This window comes from Chlamydotis macqueenii, chromosome 2, assembly GCF_036417535.1.
Source record: "Chlamydotis macqueenii isolate bChlMac1 chromosome 2, bChlMac1.mat, whole genome shotgun sequence".
NCBI classification, from domain to species: Eukaryota; Metazoa; Chordata; class Aves; order Otidiformes; family Otididae; genus Chlamydotis; species Chlamydotis macqueenii.
Genome location: NC_141557.1, coordinates 46,676,534 through 46,701,361, shown reverse-complemented (window position 1 = coordinate 46,701,361; position 24,828 = coordinate 46,676,534). Strand labels below are relative to the sequence as shown.

Genomic DNA, 24,828 nt, shown 5'->3' with positions numbered 1-24,828 from the left:
GCAAGTTGTAGTGCTCAGGGGGCTTTCTCAATCACATTTAATCTGGTTTGCCTCCTGGTAATTATTTCTTGCAGGAAGAAAGTGCTTTTGTTGTGCATTAATCATTAAAGCGTGCTGATAAACACAAGCTTTCTGCAAGGTTTGGCGCTGTTTTTCTAGCTAATAGGGTATATCTGAGCAGATGTGCTTCTAGTTTCATATATGTTTACTAGGTTGAGGTTTTTTTTACCTTTTCCTTAGAGGAAAAAAAAAAGGTGAACAATGTATTTGTTTTTTACTATATATGTAAGAAGGGTTTGGGGGGGTTTTGTGATTTGTGTTGAGCTCAATGTGAACAGAAGCTGAAATGCTGTGAAATAAAGGCACTGCCACGTACAGCGAGGGGATGAACTGGTGGTTTCTTGCCCACACGTCCTTCCCAGGTTTGGATCCATACACGTAACCTGTTTCCAACGACAGGATTTACCCATCCCAAAAAAGGCCAAAGGAAATCTTTGCTAATAGGGTTTACTATGCGTGTCTAAGCCTTGGGTGTGGAAGCTGCAGCTGAGGATCCCGCAGCCATCGGAGCGGGTTTCGGCTCCCCAGATGAGGGGTGGGGTGCAGTTTTGGGAGGGACAGCAAGTTTCTGAGGGCGTGGGAGGTAGGACCACATTGGGGGCAGATGCTTCCCCATGGCAGCTGAGCCTCACCACCCCTTCCCGAGGCTGGGCGCGAGGGTGCTCCTACCCGGAGGGTCCTCCCAGTCCCAAAAGAGCCCTCAAGTCATGCAAACAAACAAGCAAGCATGCAAACCTTAGCTGTTGCCGATCTGTGGTCCTGCATGGTGGCTTCGAGACCTTCTTCCCCGCACAGCGTCCTACCAGCCCCGGGAACTTGAATTTCAGGGCCTTCTCAATGAAGGTAAAAGCTTCTTTGCTCCGCAAAATGTGGTGGGAAATTTTCATGCTTGGTCGGAGAGTGAAACTGTTGAGGGTGGTGAAACGGCGATGAACTTTCAGCAGTTTGAGGCCACGGGGTCGTCCCTGGGTCACGCACGTCCTGCTCTGAGTCAGGCTGCTCCCCATCGCTTTGCTGGGGGGAGCTGGGGCAACAGCTACCCTGGATGTGTTTTCCCTCGTGGTGTCTGTCCCGCTGGGGCTGCCTGCGGTCCAGCAGCCGGTGGTGGCTTCCCAGGCTGCCAGCACCCCCTGAACTCGCAAGGAAGCTGCCTCCCTGCAGCCCCTCCAGCTGCAGCTTCATTTCTGGCTGCCGGCCACGACACAGCAGGGACTTGGTCATGGAGGCATCTGCTGCCATTGCCCGTCCTCCATCTGCTGAGCGTCTCTGTCTTCCAGCAGCACAGCTCCTTGTGACCAAGCCATCCCAGGGCTCCTCTGCTCTGAGGTTTTAGTTTGATTTATCCCACTGAAATCCCTCTCATGCCTCCCTATGGTGTCCCCAGCCCTCAGCTGATGCTGCCTCCCTGGAGGGCAGGTTTCCCTAAAGGTGAGGGCTGTTGCCTCCCCTGGCCCAAACTATGACAAAATCTGGGAGCCATACCATAGCAGGGACAGCCAGGTCAGCAGCTTCATGTTGTTGTCAGTTCACTATGGTGAAGGGCTCAGAGACAGCTGCCACCACGGTGCAGGCCGTCACGTAGCGTGGCACCAGCCTGCTTGTGGTACAAGGAGAGGAAGTTGGGAGAGATAATGAGAAACTTTCACTCTCTGCCGGCAAACTTGCCCAACTGATGCCTGCTCCTACCTCAGAGATGTGCTTTATAGGAGCACCTCTTCCAGAGAGCAGAAAAACAATGGACAAGTATGAAAGAAGGGCAATGGGTGCTGCAAGCATCACTGAAGTGATGGTAGATAAAGTAGCCCAGGTGTAGTAGTCCCAAAACCATAGATCTGAGTTTGGTATCTGCAAACCCACCATTTCCAAGTATGATCTGGGTCAATTACCCATCATTTAACCGACCAAACACCTAGTCCCAGTGCCCCTTTTTCAAAGCCTTCTGGGCCACATGAGTTTTGAAACCTTATATTTGGACTTCAAAGCGTCCCTGTGACATTTCAAGGACTAATGGCGAGGATACCGCTGTCTCATGGCAGCTTCACATGGTCCCCACAGCAGAATGTGATACTGGGTGTGCCAAGGCCATTTCTTAGGGCATAGGCCAAGAAACAGATGGGTTAGGACCCTACATAAGGCATCACTGGGGCTGGGAGAGCTTTGCCCCTGGCACCAAAGGAGGTTGTCCAGTATAACTAAACATGGATTATTGGAGATGTACACAAAGGCTTTCAACAGCTACAGCCTCCTGTGCAGAGCTGTTGTACAGCAAGGTACGGTCACTTACACATGTGCTGGGTATCTGTAAAACTCAGTATTTGCAGGTCCCTTGTACTGTGGGCTGGGCTTCAGGGCTGGCAACTCTGTCCTAGCAAGGAGCCTCTGAGTGTGGAGCAGGGCCGCGTGCTGCTGTTGGGGTGCGGGGACGGGAAGCATCGCAGCCTCCACCCCAGCAGGAAACTCCCGTGAGGAAACAGACATAACCGGTAAAAGAAATTATGACTGGGCCTGTTGTCCTCCTGACCACATATGGATGGCCACAGCAGCTCAGATGAGCCTACGTGTTTATCAGGTGCCCCAGGGCTGGGACTACAGAGGCAAACACAGAGGCAACAAGTGAAGAGTGTTCCCCGATTCACACAGTGCTTCTTGCTCTCCCACAGCCATGCAATGTAACCCGGGCATACAGACCTGCCCAGGACCTGGGGAAAACCAGACGGGAGCCCTAAGCTGAAGCACAACACTGCTCAGTGTTGTGGATGACAGCGAGTGTAATTGCTGTCCTTGGGGTCGCTTTGTTTTTACGTCCAAGGGGAAGCAAAGGCGGAAGGTGTTTCTCAGCAACGGGGCTCCGCCCTCGCTGAGGGAAGCTCGACTGTTTCAAGCAACCAGGACACGGTGGTATTTCCTCTAGCTTGGGGACCGCCTCACGTAGTACTTATTTAAGTATCTCTGCTGTTGCTCTGTGGTACTGTACAGAGGTGCCCTTTTTCCACCAGCATGACAAACTATTTTCTGTCTACTTAGAAGTAAATCATACAACCACCTGATTTATCTTCCAGACAAAGCTATTTCTACAAGGCAGAAAAGGGACACACATTCTCAATGATATAGAACTTTATTTTTTTCATTCCTGAGGTTAAAAAAGGAAAAAAAAAAAGCATCAAGAAACATTCCAGTATACAACAGTCTACATCTCTGTAGCTGTACAGACACTGGTATACATAAATCTCTTTTTTCTCTATCTGGCGCATGAAGTTTGATGTGAATGGGGTTTGCAATTCTTTGGCAGTTAAGACCAAAAGATGCTTCTGAACAAGTTACAATCTGAGTGATTGAGCATAATTAAAACTATAGTGCAATTTCAACTTTAAGAAAGGAGCAAAGATAGGCTTTTGTTGCTTTGCTTTCTTGTAACATGGTACACTCTTGTGCAATACATCTCCGTGATTTTTCATAAAGCAACATTGAGTAATGTTGAGTAAAGAAATACTGTCATTTTCTTAAAGAATCTATGTTCTTTCCTTCATATAAATCTCTGCGTAACAAAAAATATTACCCTCCATTGTTTCAGCACCCAAAAAACCCACCCAATTGCTGATGCTGACCACAATGTATACTCTCTTTGTCTCATAAGTGTGACATCCCCTGCAATTAATTTAATGATCAATTTAAAATATTTATTTCCTCTTCATTGCATTCCTGTTGATAATAAAAGGTCCAGTTCAACAAATCACCTGAGCACCTGTAAACAGATTTGTCAGCATCCCTGGTACAGCTCACATGAACAAGTGCTTTATGAATGGAGGTATAAGGTGCTCCAGTGAAATCTCTTGCACAAACCTACACTTGTGCCAAGTCCTTTATTGGGTTTCCACAGCTTCAGTAATAAATCATCTGGGACATTCAAACAAAAGGTCAGTACTAGTGACAGGTTCTTTACTGTCTTCTCTGCACAGCCTCTGAGGTGGAAAAGACTCCCTCTTCTAGTTGACATGATGGGATTCCTGTTCTTGAACAGCTGCCATGAACAGTTGCACTCCTGTCCACCTGTTGTACCTTACCAGCTTGAGTATTTCCTCTTTTGAAGCTTTTTCTCCTTCTTAAATACTCTCCTTGGTTAGAAGCAAACCTTTTCTTTTCACCTTTAAACCACAGGTTTTGGCTCCCACTCTTATACCTCTTTCAGAGAGAAAAAAGAAGCCATAAAAATACTCTCACGGGGCACAAAAAAACTGAAGAAAAGGTACCAGAAAGACTCAAATGCTAAATAAAAACAATCCAGTCTTTTTATTCCCCTCCTCTCAAGCATATGCTTCAGCCAGCCTCAAGACTGGCAAGGAAACATCTGGCTTACTAGATGGACCAAATTACTTTAAGAGTTACATAAACAGTGGCTTAAAAATATTTACCACAGGATGAAAAAAATGTTAAGAACTGGGATGCACAGAGGAAATGCAGAGGAAAGTCTGTCAAATAATTTTGAATGGAGATATTTCAAATACTTCTGAGCAGAGATGCTATTTGGCCTAAGATACTTGACAGTGTTCCTTTACCTTACAGTTGGCATTTTAAGATATCCTAGTAAGATTAGTATTGTAACTAAAACAACAGCAAAATGCTTTTAAAAACCACACCTAAAAGCTTAAAGGAAAACTGCAGCAGACTTCAGCAACAGCTCAGTGAAATTGCATAGCATATGGTACACAGTACTCCATTTTTAAGCAATAAATAATCTCTTCTTGCCTAATTAAATATAAAACTTAGCTTCAGCACTGAAATAGGCCATAATTCATTAACCGATCCGTGTGCCGTTTATTAACTGTTTATTGCCAACTTCAGTCTCTTGTTTATCTTAGTTTCATGCATATAGCCAGGTAAGGGTTTAACTGGATTGCAGCCGGTTCCCTCAGGAGGGGGAGTAAACCAGCTCGCACCTTCCACTGACCCCTCTGCCTGGCACAGGCTGGGGAGCACATTACCAGTACGGGGAAGAGGCGGCTGAAGGGAAGGGAAAGCTATCCATGAGCCAGACACCTAAAATCTAGGTGCTCCAGGAAAAATATTCATTCTTTCACAATCTTTTTCAAGACCACCGTATTCATACAGTGTTAACAACTGTAAAGAATGATTAGCAACCTTTAGCTTTATCTGCAGTATTATTTTCTTTCCTATAATCAAAAATTTCCCTCTACCTCAGCTGCTACTATGTAAATATCCAACATTTGTCTTGTGATCTCCATCTTTTAAACAACCAGCCTTCAGGTGAAGGAGATCCCCCGCCACATAAACACCAGCTGGACTCTCCTGACTTCCCTCCCTAGTCAAGCTGATCCCTCCAATTTCCTCCCCTTGTTTTCACATTTACAGGTTTGCCCCTTTCCCCTCTCCTAAATCATTTGCTTTAACTTGTGCTTGCCCTTTTTTCCCCTCATGTTTTATTTTCTGTCTCCCACCAGGACCCCTGTATACCAGCTACAGCTGCCACCAAGTCTACAGGGTTCATGGCAAGTTGTGCTGGTCATCTACCAACCGCTGCACTAAAGCCTTCCAGGTCTGAGGTTTCTTTGAGAGAACAGTAACATGAGAAATCAGACACACCTAAAATTATAGGGAGATTGGGAGAAAGAGCTTTTCTCCTTTCTACTGCCAAACGTTTTGTCTTCCATCAGAAGACAGGATTTTTAAACAGAAAAAACAAAATCTGCTTTCAGATATTTTGACAAAAAGGTGAAATTCTACATAGAAAGCAGACAGTTTGCATGGAAATGTTGTACAAATGAGAATCCAGTCTTCCCTTAAATAGCAGTGTTTACAGCCAGCTCTGTCCTCAAATGCAAGACAGAAAGTTAGCAGTTGGCTAGGGCAACTGCAAGGGTCAGGAAAGGGACAGAACATGCTAATACCAGGTGGAGAGCTCATCAGGGCTGGATATGCATTCAGTTTTGGATGGACTTTTCAGACTGATTCAAACATTATTGCTACCTTCCACGTGGTCTGGAGAGAGGCACTGCTGACCTCCTCAGAAACTGTGCTTTCCTGTGAATGCTGATGACTAAGGTGCTAAAGCAGGAAAAAGGAATGCTCCTTTTCCTAACATCATACAGCGAGTAGTACTTCACTCTGCAAACGATATGCCTGATTCTGCCACTGGTACTCACCAAAGAGCTGATTTCAGTGGACCAACTTACAGAGTACAGTGAGCAAAAGTGAAAGAAGCTGCTGCTTTGTGTTGTATTGTTTTGTAACTGGTATTCAGTACCAAAGCATTTGTAAAAGCCAGTTAAGACTTACCAAATCTTAGTCCAAAATGTAAAAAACCCCCATGTTTGCTGTTTATAAAACTTGGAAAAGATAAAAAATTGTAGATGGATTACAATACATACCTGTGAAGATTGAAATATTGCATAGTTGTTTTTCTGACTATAAGAGCAGTAGCGCAGAACAGAAATGGTTATGTTTACTCCTCGGTGAAGAGGTCAACAAAAATACACATTTTTCTTTAAATTTCCTTTTGAAGGATATTTTGGGAAGAAAAGTAATTCAGTTTTCGGTAGAGAATTTCAGTTTGCATTTAGATACTCCCACACTTATTTTTGTCCTCACTGAAAAAAATTTGGTTATTATTGACCTGTTAAATCAAACAACATCGCTTTTCAGCAATCTGTACACAGTACAGAACCATTAGTGTTCCTAAAAAGGCTTCTGTTTTTTAGTGTATACATATTCTCTAACTGCATTATAACTATTGCATAGTTTCAAAGTCTTCAAACACAGTGGTAATCATAATGTTTACGTGTACATAAATAATAGCATTTCTTAAAAATTTAATTAAAAATAGCACAGTATAGTCAAGGCTATGGAAAATCACTTCCATCATAGATGACAGGTCGCTCAACAGCCAAGTGATAAAACACTCTTTTTGAGATAAATCTGTCAAGAAATAAAAGAGAGCAAGATGATCATGTTAGCTGAAATCAACTAGACATGAAGCCTTAAAAGTGTATTCAGTCTTCCAGTTTATTCTCAGGCAAAAACCTGACTGGTGTTAAAAAGAAGTATGCACAAGGGCTGTCAGGTCTGTTGTTAGTAAGATTACAATCCTGACTAAACTGTCTTGGAAAGAGTCTCAAATGACTTGCTTCTTTCTGTTTACCTTCCCAAAAGTTGAGATAGAAAAGCAGAATTCTGCTATGGGGGGAGAAAAAAACCCAAACAAGAACAAGAACCAAAATTCAGGCTGTTCTTTCGGCAAGCTAGGACTAATTTCTCATACTTACTTCTGAATGGCAGAATAATGGTACATCCAACCAGTTCCACAGTCTGTAAAACCAACTTTATTTCACCTTTTATATCCAGCTAGGACTCACCTAGAGAATGTGTTGTCAAATATCAGCGTGTAGATTCCGGAGTTTCTGACTTTCACCTGTCCTCTGATAGTTTCCTTATGAGAGTTGCAGCGGGTCATAGGAATAAGAACCTGGAATTCAATGCAAATAAAAATGAAACTTGCTATTTGCCCTATAAACTGACATTTGCCTCCAGAAAAATATTTAGATTTGAGCCATCTTGAAACTCCCAAAGTGCATATGTGCCTGCAAAACCGTGCCTGTGTTTTCACTGATTAGCATTAACAATTCACCCAAATTAAAATCTCACAGTGAGACATCTGTTTTCCTTTGACAACCTCTCTACAGCATTAAGCTATGGTTATAAATCTCTGCTTTAGAGAGACAATCAAATCCTGATCTTTTTAATGTTAATCTAAGCAAGTTTACTAACATTAGCAGTGCTACATTAAATCTACACAAATATATCCAAGAGCAGGATTTAGCTACATATGTCTTTTAATATATGCTTCTATACTCCTTGTATTATAAAATAAGCTTTCTCAGCAAATCTTAATTGTTTATGTAAGCTTATAGCAAAAGTGTGTGTAAGCATCTCTCTTGCTGTAAAACCCTAGCATAGACAGTTGTCAGAAGAGCAGCTGGTGTAGCTCAAGGACAACCCCTATAAAACCCAAAATTGTATCAAATAGATATATAAAGATGGAAGGAACATTCACTCTGTATCTGTCTTTCAGATTAAGAAAAAAAAAAGAGATTTTACGTGCCATTAGTAACCACGGAGTGAATTAATGCACGCTATATAAATGTCTTATTCTCCCAGTGAAATCACACCCTTAGAGTTCCCCCTGCCACGGGAGAACAGCTGCCTTCTCTTCATCAAAACTTCGCAATTAGCTGAGTAACACAGATTCACTTAATCCATAACCCTCATGAAATACAGACAGCGCATATAAAAACTGGTACCTTGGTCACTGGCAAAGCCCTTTTACACACACCATCAAGGCATTTAAATACAAGCTTCAGTGTAAGAAATGCAGGTAACCCCATCAATTTATCTGTCTGCTTGTGGCCTCTGCTTAAGAGTCTGGCAAGATCAGCCCTAAGCAGCCTACAGATTAAGTAATACTGAGAAGAATTTTGCAGGCTTGGACTTTTATTTTTGCTTAATAATAGTGGGTGAATTTCAGATGCGACCAGTAGAAGTTACAGTGCTTTTCAACTCAACTTTTGCAGGCAATGTTAAATAATTAAAGATGTAGTTCTGCTTTCAGCAGAACTGCAGCTTAACTGGAGAAACAAGTTCTTAATGCAATCGCAACTGGCACTCTCGTGGAGACCTCCTAGCTACACTTGCTGATTCCTCTAGCTGTCTGATTGTAATGTACTACGATCTCTAAGGTAGTAAGGAAACAAAGGCCTTACTTTGCACTGATCCAGTGGCGTGTCTTCTGATTCTTGGTAGACAACGCTGAAAGATATGCTTTTAGGGTCTGATGAAAAGATCCAGCTAATTGTTAGCCCCATCTCTGTAACAGTGATAGGAATGATACTGTAGGTGCTGGATTTAATGAATAACTCTCTGTTGCTTTCCCCAAAATTTAAGATCTCTTCCACTGTAAGAGGTAATTTGATCCTGTGAGGGAGAAAAATACAATTACTTGAAGAGATCCAATCTAATTACTCAGACAGAAACAATAATAATTGCTTTTTATTTTCCATCTATTTGAGACTCCACAGCAACTTTGGGACAGGTCCACGAGATGCAGGAAAATTCAGCCTTGGATGAAGACAAAAAAACTACAGAAAAGATGACAGCTATCAAGCACTTTCACTGCTCTGGCAAATGTGGATATTATTAACTTATTTATTTCATTTCAAGTAGAAAAAGCTACTGCTTGAACAAAGCTTTTCAGAGCTACTATGATAAAAGAGTCTGCTGCCCTCTACTGTTCTTTTTACACAAAAATTTAAACAAAAATAGTCACCAAATTTATTCACCTTTCTAGATATCATTTGTACAGGAAATAGGGATCAGGAGTAAAGGGCTGTTCGCATTGTGGAGGGAATGTGAACAGCAGCTCTGTCTAGATCTTCTGAAGCACCTAATAGTACAGCTTGATCTGTTTTACCCAAGCAAGCTGCATAAAAGTTGACTCAAAGTTGCTCCAATTAAAAAGGAAGTTCTTAGCACTGAGATTATCCTGAGTCCCGAAGCATTACATTAGCCTACCTCATTCTGACATCTATTTCAGACTGCAAACAGTGAGGCCCTTAAACAGGAGAATGCTGCTTGCTTTCTTCAGGGGAAACCTGTAATTTCTAAGAGCTGTGGATCTCACTTACTAAACTAAACTAAACTAACTAAAACTAATCTAACATTCCACTCTTTAGTCCAAATAAATTGTTTCCAAATCAGTGAGCTCACAGCAAATCACAGTACTGTGATTTGTTTGTCAGTAGCTACCAAAAATCAACACGTTTACCAGAAGATAACACACAGTCACACAGCTGTTGTAGAGTAAGGAGAAATTCAGTTTCCAACCATGACTACATAGTGGTTAGGGATCAGAGCTGATTTATTGTGACAACTAGTGTACTCTGGCCAGAGAGGAAGCTTTATATTAAGTTTTGCTTACCTTGTTACTTTTTCCTCTTAGCGGAAGTAACTGCTGGGGTGTCTCAGGTGATCATTGATTTTAATAAACCGATCATCACTCTTGGTTTTGCCCTACAGCCCAGCTATGACTTTACTTACTGCTTAATTTACCTGGTTCTCTGAACAGCAGCAATAAGGTTGAGACATGGACTAATTTATCTCCCTGCAGTCAAAAGTTTAAAACCTTCCCCATAACTAAGCCAGAATTTCAAAGCTAGGCTTAAGGGGAGAGTGAGCAAAGGGGAATTTCTCCAAGTCACAGACATTTTCATATGTTAGATTCCCTTCTTGGCTGTGCCAGTGACATGCACGTAACTATTCATTTCAGCACAGGATACATGCAGAGAATTGTGTGCACACAGTTCACCGAGGCTGAGAAGAGGCTCAGCTGAACATTTTATGCTATGGCATGTATCAACCAGAGAAGGCAAGACAGTTCCTGCGAGGCCAACAATAAATAATAGATACATACTCCAAAAGGCCATTAATCCCCTCCCTGTGACAAAGGTCTGACTAGCACAGGACTCCCTGACTTTCCTTTGCCGTTTCTTCCAGAGACTACTAAAATTACACAGCCTTCTCTCTAAGCCCCTTTCCTATTCACAGCACCTCCTGCAATAACTCCAGGAAGGAAGGTTTTCTGATATGATGTGGACCCAAGTCTTTCCTTCTTATTCCCCACTTATACTAAAGTCTTGCAGGACTAAAGAGAGAGGACCTGGCTCATTGCTGCTGCTCTGCGTAGTTGAGTTATAGTACCTCCTCTTCCTCAGACCAAATTCCACTGTGGCACACAAGCAGTCAGCTCTTCCAGGAGTCTACAAAACTTGCACTCACACAGCTGGCATCTGAGCTCAGCCTTTACCCTTTCAGCCTGGTAGTAATGCTTACATGATTTCTCCTGACTTCAACAAGCATATCTCAGCGTCTTGAGCAACTTGCCACTCTTCCGATTCATCAAGGGCTGAAGAATTACATGTGCTGTTTCTAGGACAAGGAAAAAAAGGAAAGCCATGATTCTCTGAGTAGCATATGGTCAAATACCATCTGCATGCTGATGCCTTCTTAAACCAGAAACATTTTCATAGTAATGTTGCCAAATTCTAGATTTTGTATTTTGCACATTCTAGTGACAGAATTGTCTGGGCAAAACTGCAGCCCCATTCTGCTAACCACTGTGCACAAATGTAAAACTGTTCCTGTCCTGGTTTCATGAGCTAAGAGGAATACATACATCCAGAACATCTCTTCAACAGTCTTAAGATAAATTCCCTATTGAGACACTGCCAGATTTCTCTGGCAGGTGGAAATCTTGATGGAGGGCAGACACAAGACAGTCTGGACTTGCCCGTTAAACAAAGCTCGCACAGGGACATGACATTTGCCCTGGCTTTAATCTGTGAGGTGTTTTACAAGCATATTATCCAGTTCCTTACTCTGACAATGGTACACAAAACATATTTTATCACTGTAGAATCACTACCGCATATCTTCTTTTCATACAAGAAACACTGGATGATTCAAACACAAATACACCAAACAAGCTGTTACAGGATGACAAAGCAGGATGCCTCCTCCACAACATGACGTGTCCAGGAGAGCAGAGGAAGTAGATGGAAGAACCTGCCACCCGCTCCTTACCTCAAAAAGGGTGCATGCTCTGGGGGAATGCTGGAGTAGCACCAGCTATGAATTACAGGGCTGGGACATAGAGAGAAGAATGAATTTGAGAGTCAGTAAACAAATGCTGATAGTTTCCACATAAATTAGAGCTTCTCTAACTGATATTTACTTTGCTTCTCTACATTCCAGCAGGTTGATTAATGAGCCAATTAGGCTGTCATTCCCAGAAAAATGCCAAGAATTCTTACATACAGGGAACTGACTGGTTGGTTCCTTCCAAAACCCAGTGGAATCTAACAAAATGTAATATCACTGATATGCGCTTCTGAACCACCAAGTGTAATCATGTAGCAAGTGCATATTGCCACACCTTCTGTAGACCAGTTCTCAAAAACAGCACATAGTTTACCATTTTCTTTTAACTCCTATGGGACCATGCTCTACAAGCAGCACTGCTGAGTAGAAGAGCAGGAGAAAACATCTCCAGGTAACAGAACCTTCAGCTGGTCATTAGCAGCACCTGAATATACTGGTTGGAAACAGAAATAATTTACTGTTATGGTTGCAAACTAAACTGCTCCCACTGTCTACACATTTCCTGAACTTATAAGGCACTGTTATCTGCGGAATTAATGTTCTCTTATTCCTGTAGGCTCTGGGGTAACTTTTGACTTCTTCAGAGTCATACCACTACTGGTAATACCTTAAGGAGACAGCTGTGACCTGCTGGGAAGACTCAAACCTGTGACTAAGTGCCAAAACCTGACCTATAACCAAAAACTACCTGCTGACTGAAATGTAGGAATGACATACTACTACAGGTTAATATAAGGTTAATACTTAGCAAGTGATACAAACAATTTCATTGTTAACTATCTTTAAACAACTAGGTAAGAAAGCTGATTCTGAAAAAAAAATGTAGAAAACGAAACTATAGCTTGTAAACCTATAAATGTTCTTTGCTTGCACAGTGGGAACAAAAACAGTCTTCTGGCTGTGATCCACAGAACTCTTCCTTCCCACCACGATAGGTACAAAACTTTAATTTCACAGCCTTGAATTCATAAAGACCAAGAGAACTGCAGGACCACAGGCTTCCCAGAAGTGTCAAACTCCATGATTTATTATGCAATGCCATTAGAGTTCCTTTCTTTTGAGACCTTGAAATGTATATTACATCCCAGGACCAATACATTTTCCATGTTCTCCTCTAACATGTGATATTCCTTATTCCTACTGCTGCAACCTAGCACATGGTTAGGTGGTTAGTTTGCCACCTGGCTGCTCTAACCCATAAATTTACTGCACCTACTCGCTATAGGCTAAGTGTCCTGCTTCATCTCTTAAAACTCAAGTGCATTACAGTCACAAAGCAAATCGTCCTTCCCATTGAGTCCAACGCTCTAAAGCGAGGTCTGATAGCCTATGTAGAAATAGAAGAAACACAGTCTCGCGATTTAACTGGAGCTCTTGTCCCTCTGACAGAATTTAGTCTTGATGACCTTTACACACTTTTACACAGCATTAAGGATGGTCCTGCAGCTTGCCAGGTCCCCAGCTTATGAATATGCACTACCTGGTGTACCTATTAAAATCCAGACTGTTTCTCTTCTTTTTCTTTTAAAGGTGAAATGAAGCGGGGCTGAAAAGCAGGAAGAACTGAAGCATGGAAAAGACACTAAAGCAAGAAGAGAACTGCTCTGGTTCAGCAAATCCTTGAGACACAGATCATCAGAGGCTAGTGGAGCATTTTGAAGAAGTATTACTTCGTGCTTCTCCTGTACTTATACTCTTCTTCAGGCTTCTGCTGTAGGTCACTGTCCCTCAGATGGATGGTCTGGTCCAGTGTGCCCGCTCTTATATATGGAAAGCATTTCTTACAAATAATACTAAAAATACGGTGACCAACATAATGAATGTCTTTGGGAGTTAGAAATAAGAAGTCCCTTTCAGAATTAAAACCTGAAGAAAGCTGGTTCAACTCTGCCATCAACAGTTTTCTATTTTCACAAACATCTGAGCTCTGCCAGCTGTAGCTACGTGTCTGAGGTGTCGGCTTCATGTGGCTGAGCAGTGAAATCCCATAAGCCATCTGCCTGTCAGCAGTGCAATGACTTTTGGAGAGAACTTCAGTCATCCAGGGCCAGAACTGTACCAAAATGTGCGACAGCCAGAAACCTGAAATGGAGAGTGGAGGCTGCACAGAGCCCCTAACAGCTGCTTAGCCCAGCAAGCACCTCTGCAAATGTCTCTAATGCCAAGAAACAATCGAAGGTGTTATGCTGAAGTGCATCAATGATTACCTGGGCCTGCTGTTACCTAGCAGGTCAGACCCATCTCAGACACCTTAACTTAGTTATCAGCCTTCCTCTCCAGCCCAACAAAGAGAAAGAAAAAAAGAAAGAGCACGGTGAAGGATCAGAAGAAAGGATGCACAGACAGCCCTTGGCATGGGCAAGAAGAGAGGCATGACTTCGGATGGCGCATGGGGGATACAGAGCTCACTGAGTTTTTAACAGGGTGCAAGACAGTACCTTGCATGAAGAAGTGTGTATGGGTGGGAAGGGGATGGAAGGGTCATGGGCAAACCCTGACATATGTTGAGATGGGAAAGCATCACACATTCAGTTGATAAAGAAAAAAAAAAGGACATGAAGATCCACCACTGTGTGCTGTGGGTGACCCACATATTGGTACATAGGAAATCACAGCCATTTCTCAAAAAAAAAAAAGAGTATGATTTAACTATGCTACATCCTGTATGGAAAAAAACCACAACAAAACCCAAAAGGACTGCCCTGCCTTAAAATTGGTTACACTCTGTAAGACCAGAGGCAACTGGTGCACAGAGAAAGTAAGCTAGAGAAACAATCACGGCAAAGGGATACTTCTGCACTCTGAGGGGCAACATGCAAAATCTTCTGAGATTTTTTTAGTGTTGTGATCTGGAAGAGGTTTGGCAAAAGCTTTGAGATGAAGACAGCTTTCAGTCATTAGTCAAATGCTGCATTTAGAAGAGGTCCACGTGATAGGTTTCAAAATAAGCAATTTGGGATTACCAGAGTGCTTTCAAGTCCCCTTCCCAGCAGGAGGCAGCAGGTGACTATCAGAATCAACACTAAAAATACTGGCAAGCTGCTGCCCTGAAGATCCTAAATACTGTACGGTCTGTAGGTCACCAAGGTTACAGCCAGCTTGACGGGCAACCCTAGCTTTTTTCAGTTGTGAGGTATCTGCTCCCAAAACCGAGCTGTTTTTTTCTCAGATACCTTTGAATTTTCTCCTTGCACAGTTCTTTAGAGGCTATTACAGGGAAACTGAGGCAGAATTATAGGAGAGGTATAGCAGAGGCAGTTTCTGGCTTCGGTTTACGCCACTACCCACCAGGAGCCCCAGACCCTTCCAGCAGAGCTGCTGCCCAGCCCTCACTGTCCAGCCTGCACCTCTGCAGAGGCTGCTCCATCCCAGAGCCCGCAGGTTCCCTGCAGTGGGTGCGTTTTCTGCACATAGGGAGTTTCATAACAATACAATTAAACATTCATCAGACTGACTCATCCAAGAGTTGTTACTCTAGTCTCTCAGCCCTCTTCTTGAAACAAACTCACACAGCCCCCCTCAATTTTTACCCTAGCTTACAGTGATCATTCACTCGTGCCATAGCGGGTCTCTTGCAGGCAAACTGAGGAAGGCCATCCAGTCTTACAGAGCTACATGCATACAGACACACACAGCAGCAGCAGCCCTCACCATTCCTACACCAGAGAGGGAGGGCTCCTTCGAGCAGGCCATCAAAAAATATTTTATGGAAACACAACTTATGAAACAAAAGAGGAAACATGACCCCAACTGCATGATAAAGGGTTGAATACTGCTGATACTGCAGTCTTCTTAAAGAGTTTATTAGAAGTTACACAGAAGTGGTCCCAGTGTTCCTTGTGTATGGATAAGTGCAAATGGATGTCAGGAGGGTACTGGTCTCCATGTGAAGGCAATCCCTGCCCACACGATCTGAGAAAGGAGCATCTCTGGTGATTGAGGAAGCAGCAGTTGTAATGAGGTCGCTGTGAACTAGGCTGGCAAAGTAGCTCAGATGAGCTCTCCATAAACTCAGGATTAAGACATTTCAAAAGCAACTCCAAACACTTTCTGGTTTTAAGGAATTTAAATGGGCCTCATTGGCAGAAAAAGCCCATTGCTGGCCCTCTGCAACACAATGGGAATTTTATCTTCTCTCAAGGCAGACATTCACACTGGATTAGGGTGTATATGCTACCACATAGCTTAGCCACTGCTTTATCATCCTCATAATTATTCTGTATCTGAAAATAACTGCTAAAAGCAGGTGGCTGTTGCAACCTACTGCTCCCTTGTTTTACAGGAACAGCTTGTGAATATTTAGGACCTTGCTGCAGGTTTGTTTCTCAGAGATACAGGAACTGCTACCACAGCCAATGAAGCACAAGTGAGAACTACATCTTAGAGAGCATTACAAGGCCCTGCATTTCTTTTGCAAGTAGTTAAAGTTGGTGGTTTGTTTTTTTTTTAATACACATTTGCAGGTACCAAATTCAAGTATGCAGAGATACAAGTGTATGGCTCTACACAACAGAGTCCCAGAAGCACTCTAGCGACTGTACCACAGGATGCTGCAAAGATCTAACTGCATGGGCTAGGTTCTCTGAATACTGCCTCCCTCTCTTGCAGAATCTGTCCATGAGTAAAAATACTATTTTTCTATACTAACCACCGCTCCTGAAGATGAGTCTCCAAAGGCTATCAAGAGCAGTGAGGCTGACTAGGGAAGTGAGCACAGCTGACAAACACAGCCAGGAAACACATCTAGGAAACCACCTGAAATATTATATACACTGCGTGCCGGTGTCTAGGAAACCACAGGAAAGGTCAAATGTAAGCTGCAGCTCATGCTGAGTTGCGATGATGGCCAAGCATGTAGTTTAGTTACATGGAGTGCACCGAAGATGTCCCTAATTACAGTAGGAACAAGCAACAGCAGAGTATCACTTCATCGAGCAGCGTCGCGCAGGCATCTCCCTGCACCCTCTCAAGAGCCTCCCCTCAACTATTTCTCTCCCAGATCTTGTATCCATAGGCCATAAGTCAATTCCCACCCTTGCCTTTGCTGCAAGTGAAAACAATCACTGCTGCATAGGGTAGGCCCCTTTGGCTCCCTTGTAAATGTATGGAGGCCTTCCCAGCTTCTTCCATGGACTTTGAAAGAAAATTTAGCACATGCACTAACTTTAACTAGGGCTGAGATTGCCTTAAAGGTAAAAAATGCACTTGGGGATGGTCATCAACACAGTGTCTTTCTAGCCACCCCTGGCTCATCTCAGATGGGCAAAAAATCTGAAAGAAAATTGTCACTAGAATATTTTTGCCCAGGAAACAAATAGAAAAACTAGAAGAAATTGGAAAATTCAGTATTGTCACAGAATATACATGAGTGGTTAAAAAAGTTAAGCAGTAAATACAGATTAAGTTTTAATTCTGCAAATAATTTTCGAAAAATCAATTTGATTCTGGACATTTCAGATGAATGGCCACATGTAATTGAATTTGAACTGGATATTGAGCGCATAGCTTGTTCCTACTATCATATCTGTTGTAGTACCACTCAAGAATCAAAACAAATGGGGTAACTTCACATGATGTTGCTTTGGTCAACAACTACGAAAGCTGTGAGGCAGCAGCACAGGATTCAGCACTGATAAATAAAGCCAACTGCTGCTTTCACATTGCCTTTGAAAGATAAGATGACTGCGTTTCCCCAAGATGTGATATCGTCTAGTAAGTGAGTATTTTCTTGACTTCAGGTAAATAGATAGACAGTTTAAAAAAACAAACAGAAAAAGCTTTAACATTTAGAAATATTCAAACTTGAAAGATTTTGTTAGTATCATAGATGTCCTCCATCCTGCTATGCAAAATTTAAGAGAATGGGTGGTTTTTTATTCAGACTATTGAAGACAATGATTTTGCCTTGTTATTGTAGTAGCTCTTTGGTTTACACTTGCTAGTTTTTGAAAAAGGCCTTTAGAAATATATTTTTTTTAAATATATATATATATCCGGAACTCAGAGGGTATATAATTATATAATTATCTCCTTTCCATTTATGCTCCAGAATCTGTTTTTCCAACTGGTATGTGCTTGAAAACCTCTCATCTCCTCCAAGAAGTATATATCTATGAGATAATTTCACCTTTCCTGAATACAATCTCAAAACCCTTTTGTAAGGAAGTTGGTTTATTTCTAAGCAAGGCACATCATATGACATTAATGAGCATTATTTACCATTTTTCTGTTTATAGTCTGTATTTATTCTGATGGCAAATTATGCTGTTTATTATTACATGCCAAAATTACTTTTAATTTAGATTTATTTTAAAAAGATTGCTCTATATCGGATTTTCCATTTGGAACCCTGAGACAACAGGAATGAATAACTGGCAAGATCCATATCACCACCTTTACACTCTGCTTTTCAGGTGCAGCTACTAAAGCAGGATAGCTGATGAGTACAACAGAAATTAGACTATGGTGACGAAACGTGAGAAAAACCCTGTAACATTGAGACTACCAGCTCCTGGGATACCCAGTTCCCAGAGCGGTGGAAATAAGCAGCCTGCTTCTGGTGACAGGAGGAGAACTACCTATCTATGCTGAGGCAAACCACAATAGCATGTTCTAACTCTCCATTACTTGCTTGCATTTCCATTTCATTAATTTGAGAGCTAATTGTAACAGAACCAGACCTCAAAGCAAATCCCGTATTAACACACTGGATACTGCATGGCTCTTTTCAGCTACTGTGATGTTGTTCCCATCCAATCTAAGCTTCTGTTAAACTTCTAAATCTTTTTACAACCTAGACTCAGTCCATACAAAATGTACCAACACGTCCCTGCAAATAAACTCATCCTGCTCGTTGTTCTCCTGATCAGGGAATCTTTTTCCTCATCCCTCTCTCCCTAACAAAATGTTTTCTCATGATCTCACTTGAGGTGGAAATATTACTACTGTTCTTTCCTTTGAGGAAAGCTGGAATAACTCCATGAACAGTCTGACAAGGTGTAACAACTTTCAAGTTTGAGACAATATACAACATGGATACTAACTTAGATGTCTGAGTAACAAGTAGGATACTTTAAGAGCTTCTGGCTAGGAAAATATCAGGTAACATAAGAACAATGCACATGAATAAATTAAAACCTTTTTAAAGGAAACTGCTGGACCTTCTTTCTCTTAAAATTTACCAGGGAGGAAAAAAAAAAAAAGGAAAAAGCTTAGTGGTCTGTATTTTAGTGGACAGGAGAGGCTGGTGTACAGAAGATAAGGATCTCTGCCTATGTTTTTAACTTCTATACCAAGTTATACACACTTGCAGCACATTTTCAGTAGCAAAGATTGAAAATATTTGGCAGAGGTGGTCAGCTGATCCAGAAACTGTTCAGCCTTATAATACAGGATCAGCCTTTGAGAAAGCCTTCTCAAACAACTCTGAGCTGTAACTTCAGCTTGTGTGGAACACAACAATTGAGATCAAAAAGTTTTCAGCTTTAGCAGTTCTCTCTCAGCTCCTTATTGCTCTCCAGCATAAGAAGAAAAAAAAAAGAGACTTGGGCTAGAAATTTCCACATCTGACTTTTCCTCAAAAATCAGTGTACAGTTCTGCAAAGGTAACCTATTTTTATGCATGTATGACTTTTTTCTTTTTTCTTTTCTTTTTTTTTTTTTTTTTTGTGCAGAGGAGTTGGTAATTAGTCAGGCATTTAAAACTCATTTCTTCATTTCTTCTGCTGTCAAACCAAGAAGGAACTTAAATGACTATATTCAGGCAGGAGAAAGAAAGAAAAAAAAGAAAACTTAAGGCCTTTAACATCACAAGAATGTAAAATGAAAGTAAATCTCTAGAGCATCAGTTGAAAGGTCACCTTCAAGGACTCCCATTAATCTTTGCTATCTGTTTGGTGTCAGTTACCTCGTCTCTTTCCTAAAACATGATCCATAAATTCAGAGTTTAGGAGCCCAGCTAACTGAGAAATGTAAAGCGTATGACATGCTAAAAAACGTTTTTAACTTAGAAAGATCTCTTCTGCAGCATTCTGTTCTCTATTGATATGCAAATTTGCTCATGTCAGTGTGTAAGGGAGACAAGAATACCAGAAGCCAGTGCCTGCTACTTGTATATAAGAAAATTCTTCACAGCTGGAGTTCAACAATTATCCTAGCCTGGCTTCCACATGAAATTCATAGTAAAACTCCAATCTGCTTTCATCAAAACCAAATTAGGGTATTACTGCCTGAATTTGAAAATTCCTGTGAAGAACATTAATGTAATAAGAAATAAAGCTAGTTAAAATTTTAAACATTTTGGTCTGTCCAGTGAATGCTGTATCTTATTATGGCAAGAAAAAATTATGGATTAAAAGCGAGTACTAAAAATTCTTCTTTTAAAAGAGTCAATAAGACTCTCCTAAAGGCTAATTTCCAGTAAGCTTGGACAGCAGAAAGAACAGTACTATTTCAGTAGGGCTACTAATGTAATGTTACATTGTCAAACTCTGTAACTGAGTACCTGGTAATTACTTTGTTTCAGCTTAGAACAAAACACCTTTCTTTTACAAGAAAGAGGCAAGAAACATCAGTCGGCAGTTGTTGCAAAGAGTATGTAAAATAAAACACAGCGCTTCCATTTGTTTCAGTATACTTTGCCTTGGTGTTGTTGAGCTTAACTTACTTTTGCTGGTTATCTTCATCCTGTGCTTCGCCTCCATCTGAACTGAAAAGTAAACTCTTTTATAAAGGGCCAGTAACTTTTCACACAGGCACGCAGTTTTGTAGTACTCTGGTGGCTAACAGACTGCAGTGGCTCTGCTTCTTGGCCCCTTGGAAACTACATTTTCGGGTAACGTTCAACCTGGTGTATGTCATAACTCACACAGGCGAGGCCTTTCAGCCAAGCTAAATGATTCAGAGATGAAATCGGTTAATCTTATGCTGAGTAATATCTTGTAGGATTAGTCTCACAGAAACATGTTCTTTGTAGCTCAAGAGAGAGGTCATTTAACTTTAGGCTAAATCTTCGAAAATCTCATTAACCTGTCTCACAAAATATTTCATTTAGATGGTAAACAGCTTCGAAAACTGGGTGTTACTGTTATGGCTGTTACTCTTATGTGCCGGCGACAGTCCTGACAGAAAACAGACCCTTGCCCTGGAGAGCTGACACTGCATCAGCTCTCGAGAGGGGGTGTGATGGAGGGAGGTTGACAGAGAAATGGTCACTCCTCTCTCTGCCAGTAATACAAATGTTTGAAACAGATTAATGAAAAGCAAATGAGGAAGAGACATTAATGAAATCCTTCCATGTTTCCAGTAAGTCACTTGAGAAGGGGAAAGGAAGAAGTGCCGCCATCTGATGATGTGACTAACATCTGAACAATGAGCTGACGTCAAACTGAACCGCAAGCTCTAAAGTGTTTGCTCACTAAGACTCAAACTCTACTTTTTGAGACAGGTCCAACCCAAGCCTAATGACTCTGATACTTAAAGTCTGCAACCTGAGCATAAAGGATGAATTTAGCACAATGAATTCTGTTTCTCTCATGGGTTTCCCCAGAAACCCTTGATCCAAACACTAAACCACTGATGTATTTGAAAGCTTAATCCATATTCTGTTTTCAGAAGCCTCTTTGTAATTGTCTTGTTTATGCTTCTGAGTCCCTGTCAGTATAAATCTGGTAACAGATGATGTGTTTAAATCCACCAGCTGTTGTGTTTGGGTCTTGACTGTTGAGACAATTCTCTTCAGTAAATAAATACATTTGCTTTTGCCTGTCATGGATGCTTTACTACAACTCTTATCTGCTAGCACTTAGGATTTTGTTTGTCTCCTAGATGCATTAGGATTTAATTATATGCTGAGTAAAAAAATCTCAATGTGTCTCTTTACAGGCTGTCTTTAAAAAGAAGACAACATGGCAACTATACATGCTGCTGACTTTTATAATAACTTCTCCATCATCAATCCCAATGTTCTGGTTTTGTTAGTGAGGGGGGGCCTAAGGTGGTAGCTTCTGTAGGAAACTGCTAGAAGTTGCTCCCCTTTGTTCAGTGGACTCAGCCGGGCCTAGGGCGGACCCGCTGCTGGCCAAGGCCGAGCCAATTGGTAGCAGAATGTCCCGTGATAACGCCTCTGCGATAACGTATTTAAGTAGGGGAAAACAGGAAAAAGAGGAGGAGAAGATGTGAAGCAGCTGAGCGGGGGGCAGAGAGGGGGAGGCGCGAGCCTCATGGGCCTTGCAGGCCTCACCCTCTGGCCTCCCGCTGGGCAGCCGACTGGGCCCAACTCGGCCCGGCCTGGCTGCAAGAAGTGGAGAGGAGATGAGAAGTGAATAAGATGTAAAAAGGATTCTGAGAGACGTCTGCCAGCCTGTTGTGAGGAACGGCTGCAGACGCCAAGGTCAGTTCAGAAGGAGGGGGAGGAGTAATATGGCTCCTGGCCAAGATTCCTCTGCAACTCGTGGTGAAGACCATGGTGGAGCAGGTTGTCCCCCTGCAGCCCATGGAGGTCCACGGAGGGGCAGAGATCCACCTGCAGCCCGTGGAGGACCCCACGCCAGAGCAGGTGGAGGCCTGAAGGAGGCTGTGGCCTGTGGAGGGCCCACTGGGACAGCTGTTCTAGAGGGACTGCACCCGTGGAAGAGATGACCCACGCCGGAGCAGTTTCACGAAGGACTGTGGCCCGTGGGAGGGACCCCACGCTGGAGCAGAGGAGGAATGCGAGGAGTTCTTCCCCTGACGATGATACAGCGGTGTAAAACAACGTGTGATGAACTGACCGCGACCCCCATTCCCTTTCCCCCTCCCGTGCCGCTCGGGAGGGGAAGGTAGTAGAGATAATGTTAAGCCCGGGAAGAGGGAGGGGTGGGGGGAGGTTATCTTGTTCCCTGTCTCATTCTCCTGCTAATTTTAGAAATAAATGAATAGTTTTCCCCAAGTCGAGTCTGTTTTGCCCGTGACGGTAACTTTAAGGATTTCTCCCCGTCCTTATCTCAAACCTTGAGCTGTTTTTTCTTATATCATCTCCTCCTATTCTCTCGGAGGGTGGGGGGAGCGAGAGACAGACTGTGTAGTCTGGTCCTGATCAGGGCTGAACTATGACACCCAACGACAATGGAAGTGAGAATTTTCACACATTTATAAGAGTCTTCCTGCCCTGTATGTATTCGGTTGTTTTCATCCTTGGGCTAGCAGGAAATGCACTGGTCTTTGTCATACTAGTTTTCTATGAGAAACTGAAGATGTTGACAGATATATTTTTGCTGAACTTGGCTATAGCCGACTGGGTCTTCGTTTGGACGCTGCCATTCTGGGCATATTCTGCTGCTCAGGAGTGGACTTCTGGCATTGTGGCGTGTCGTATTATACGGGGCTTTACACTCTAAACTTGTACACTTCAATGTTAACGCTAACGTCTATCACCTTTGATCGGCTTATTGCTATTACTTTTGCCACCAAAGCACATATGTGTCAAACCAAACGAATGACATGGGGCAAATTAATTTGTGTCTTGATCTGGGTGATCTCACTAGCATTTGCCGCACCACAGTTTATTTTTAGTCACGTGTTTACTATTGATAAGACAGTGTGTCACGAAGAATACCCAAACTATCGCACAGAACTGATTCTTGAAGCAATCCAATTGACCCTTGGCTATTTTATTCCCATGCTAGCCATGATCATCTGCTACTCACTAATTATTAGAACCTTACTGCACACCAGGAGTTTTCAAAAGAACAAACCCCTAAAAAAAAATATTTTCTGTAGTTGCCGTATTTATTCTTACTCAATCACCTTATACTTTCTTGAGACTGGTAAAGATCATAGACTGGAGCTTTATCTTGAACAGCCGCTTTGAATATGCAATCATTGTAACAGAAGCTCTGGCTTATTTCCATGGCTGTCTTAACCCTGTTCTGTATTTCTTTGTGGGTGTGAAATTCAAGAGGAACATACAGAAAATTATTAAAAACTCAAGGTGCATCAAATGCCAAGTTACAGCTAAACAGTGGCAAACCACTGAAGAAGAAGGCTCTAAAACTTTCACTGCCTCAAATAATGCAAATGCAACAAGCATGTACCCACTATAAAACAGCCTAGAAAATCTAGCAACTATTCACAGTGTCGTGGTTTTGTTTAGTGAGGGGGGGCCTCACACAGCCTGTTTTTTAATTTTTTTTGGTAAATACTGAGATAGGTAGCCTGCATGAAAGAAATACAATCCCACTAAGATCACATTGTGATCTTCTTTAGGCCAGCCTGTCTTAACCATGATACTTCAGCGTTTCCTGCTTTTCCTGCTCAGAGCTGATCCTAAGACAAAGCTGGGAAACAATGAGATAAAACTCTTCTTCATGATTTAAAGCTAACATGGACTTCATGACTCCAGAGGGACTGGAGACATTCACCAAATCTCTGGACTGCTGGTTTTCCATGAAAGAAGTTTGTTAACAAAAGCATTTAAGAGTTTTGTTTCAAAAGATATTACTGATTTTAGTTCAGCTCATTCATTTAGCTGGAATTCCTGGATTAAAAACCTACACACTTCAATCTTCATGTTGGGTTTCATGCGTGGTTAAGTTTTTTTGTGGGTTTTTCATATTTTTCCTTTTGGGAGAAGGTCTCTATGCACACTCCTTTAGCATTCTTCTAAATTTTTAGTAATAAAGCAGCATTTCCATCTGCCTTCCATCTAACATGAGGTTCAAGGTCTGAATCTCTCATATACATCTTTGTATCTTACTTCTGATAACAGAGCTCTTCCTGTCAGATGACTAGACCCTTTGCCCACATGAGGGGTATCATACTGCACCTGGGCTCTAACACTGAGCAGTGTTTCCTTAGATGCAAACTCTCACACTCTGATTCCCACACATTCTTTGCACCACGACATCTTTCCAGCCTGTTTTTCCTGGCATCCCCTTGGCACTCTGGTTCCCTTGCCAGGAAACTGTGGATTCCTTGGTTGTTCTCCTTCCTTGTTCCTGCAGTCCCTCCTTTCCACGTCCCAGTGGGAGGCAACAAGGTGTGCAGGGGGCAGTGAAGACTAGGGCA

The 24,828-nt window shown here is 42.3% G+C and overlaps 2 protein-coding genes across 7 annotated transcripts in view; one reads left to right on the top strand and one right to left on the bottom strand.

The window, feature by feature from the left end:
- Positions 1-3,156: 3,156 nt before the first annotated feature.
- FYCO1 (FYVE and coiled-coil domain autophagy adaptor 1) overlaps positions 3,157-24,828 on the bottom strand; it is a 54,409-nt gene continuing 32,737 nt past the window's right edge. For all 6 annotated transcript variants that reach the window (XM_086742830.1, XM_086742832.1, XM_086742829.1 and 3 more), the window contains 4 exons: positions 10,957-11,052; positions 8,832-9,042; positions 7,428-7,537; positions 3,157-6,990 (listed from right to left, as the gene is read on the bottom strand). In XM_086742830.1, coding sequence (XP_086598956.1) covers positions 6,915-6,990; positions 7,428-7,537; positions 8,832-9,042; positions 10,957-11,052 — 493 coding nt within the window. In that variant the 3' untranslated portion in view covers positions 3,157-6,914. The remainder of the gene's footprint in view (positions 6,991-7,427; positions 7,538-8,831; positions 9,043-10,956; positions 11,053-24,828) is intronic.
- Positions 22,872-23,890, top strand: CXCR6 (C-X-C motif chemokine receptor 6). The gene is given in 3 exon segments (XM_086742934.1): positions 22,872-23,145; positions 23,148-23,521; positions 23,523-23,890. Coding segments are annotated over 3 exon segments (990 nt in total). The 3' UTR covers positions 23,865-23,890.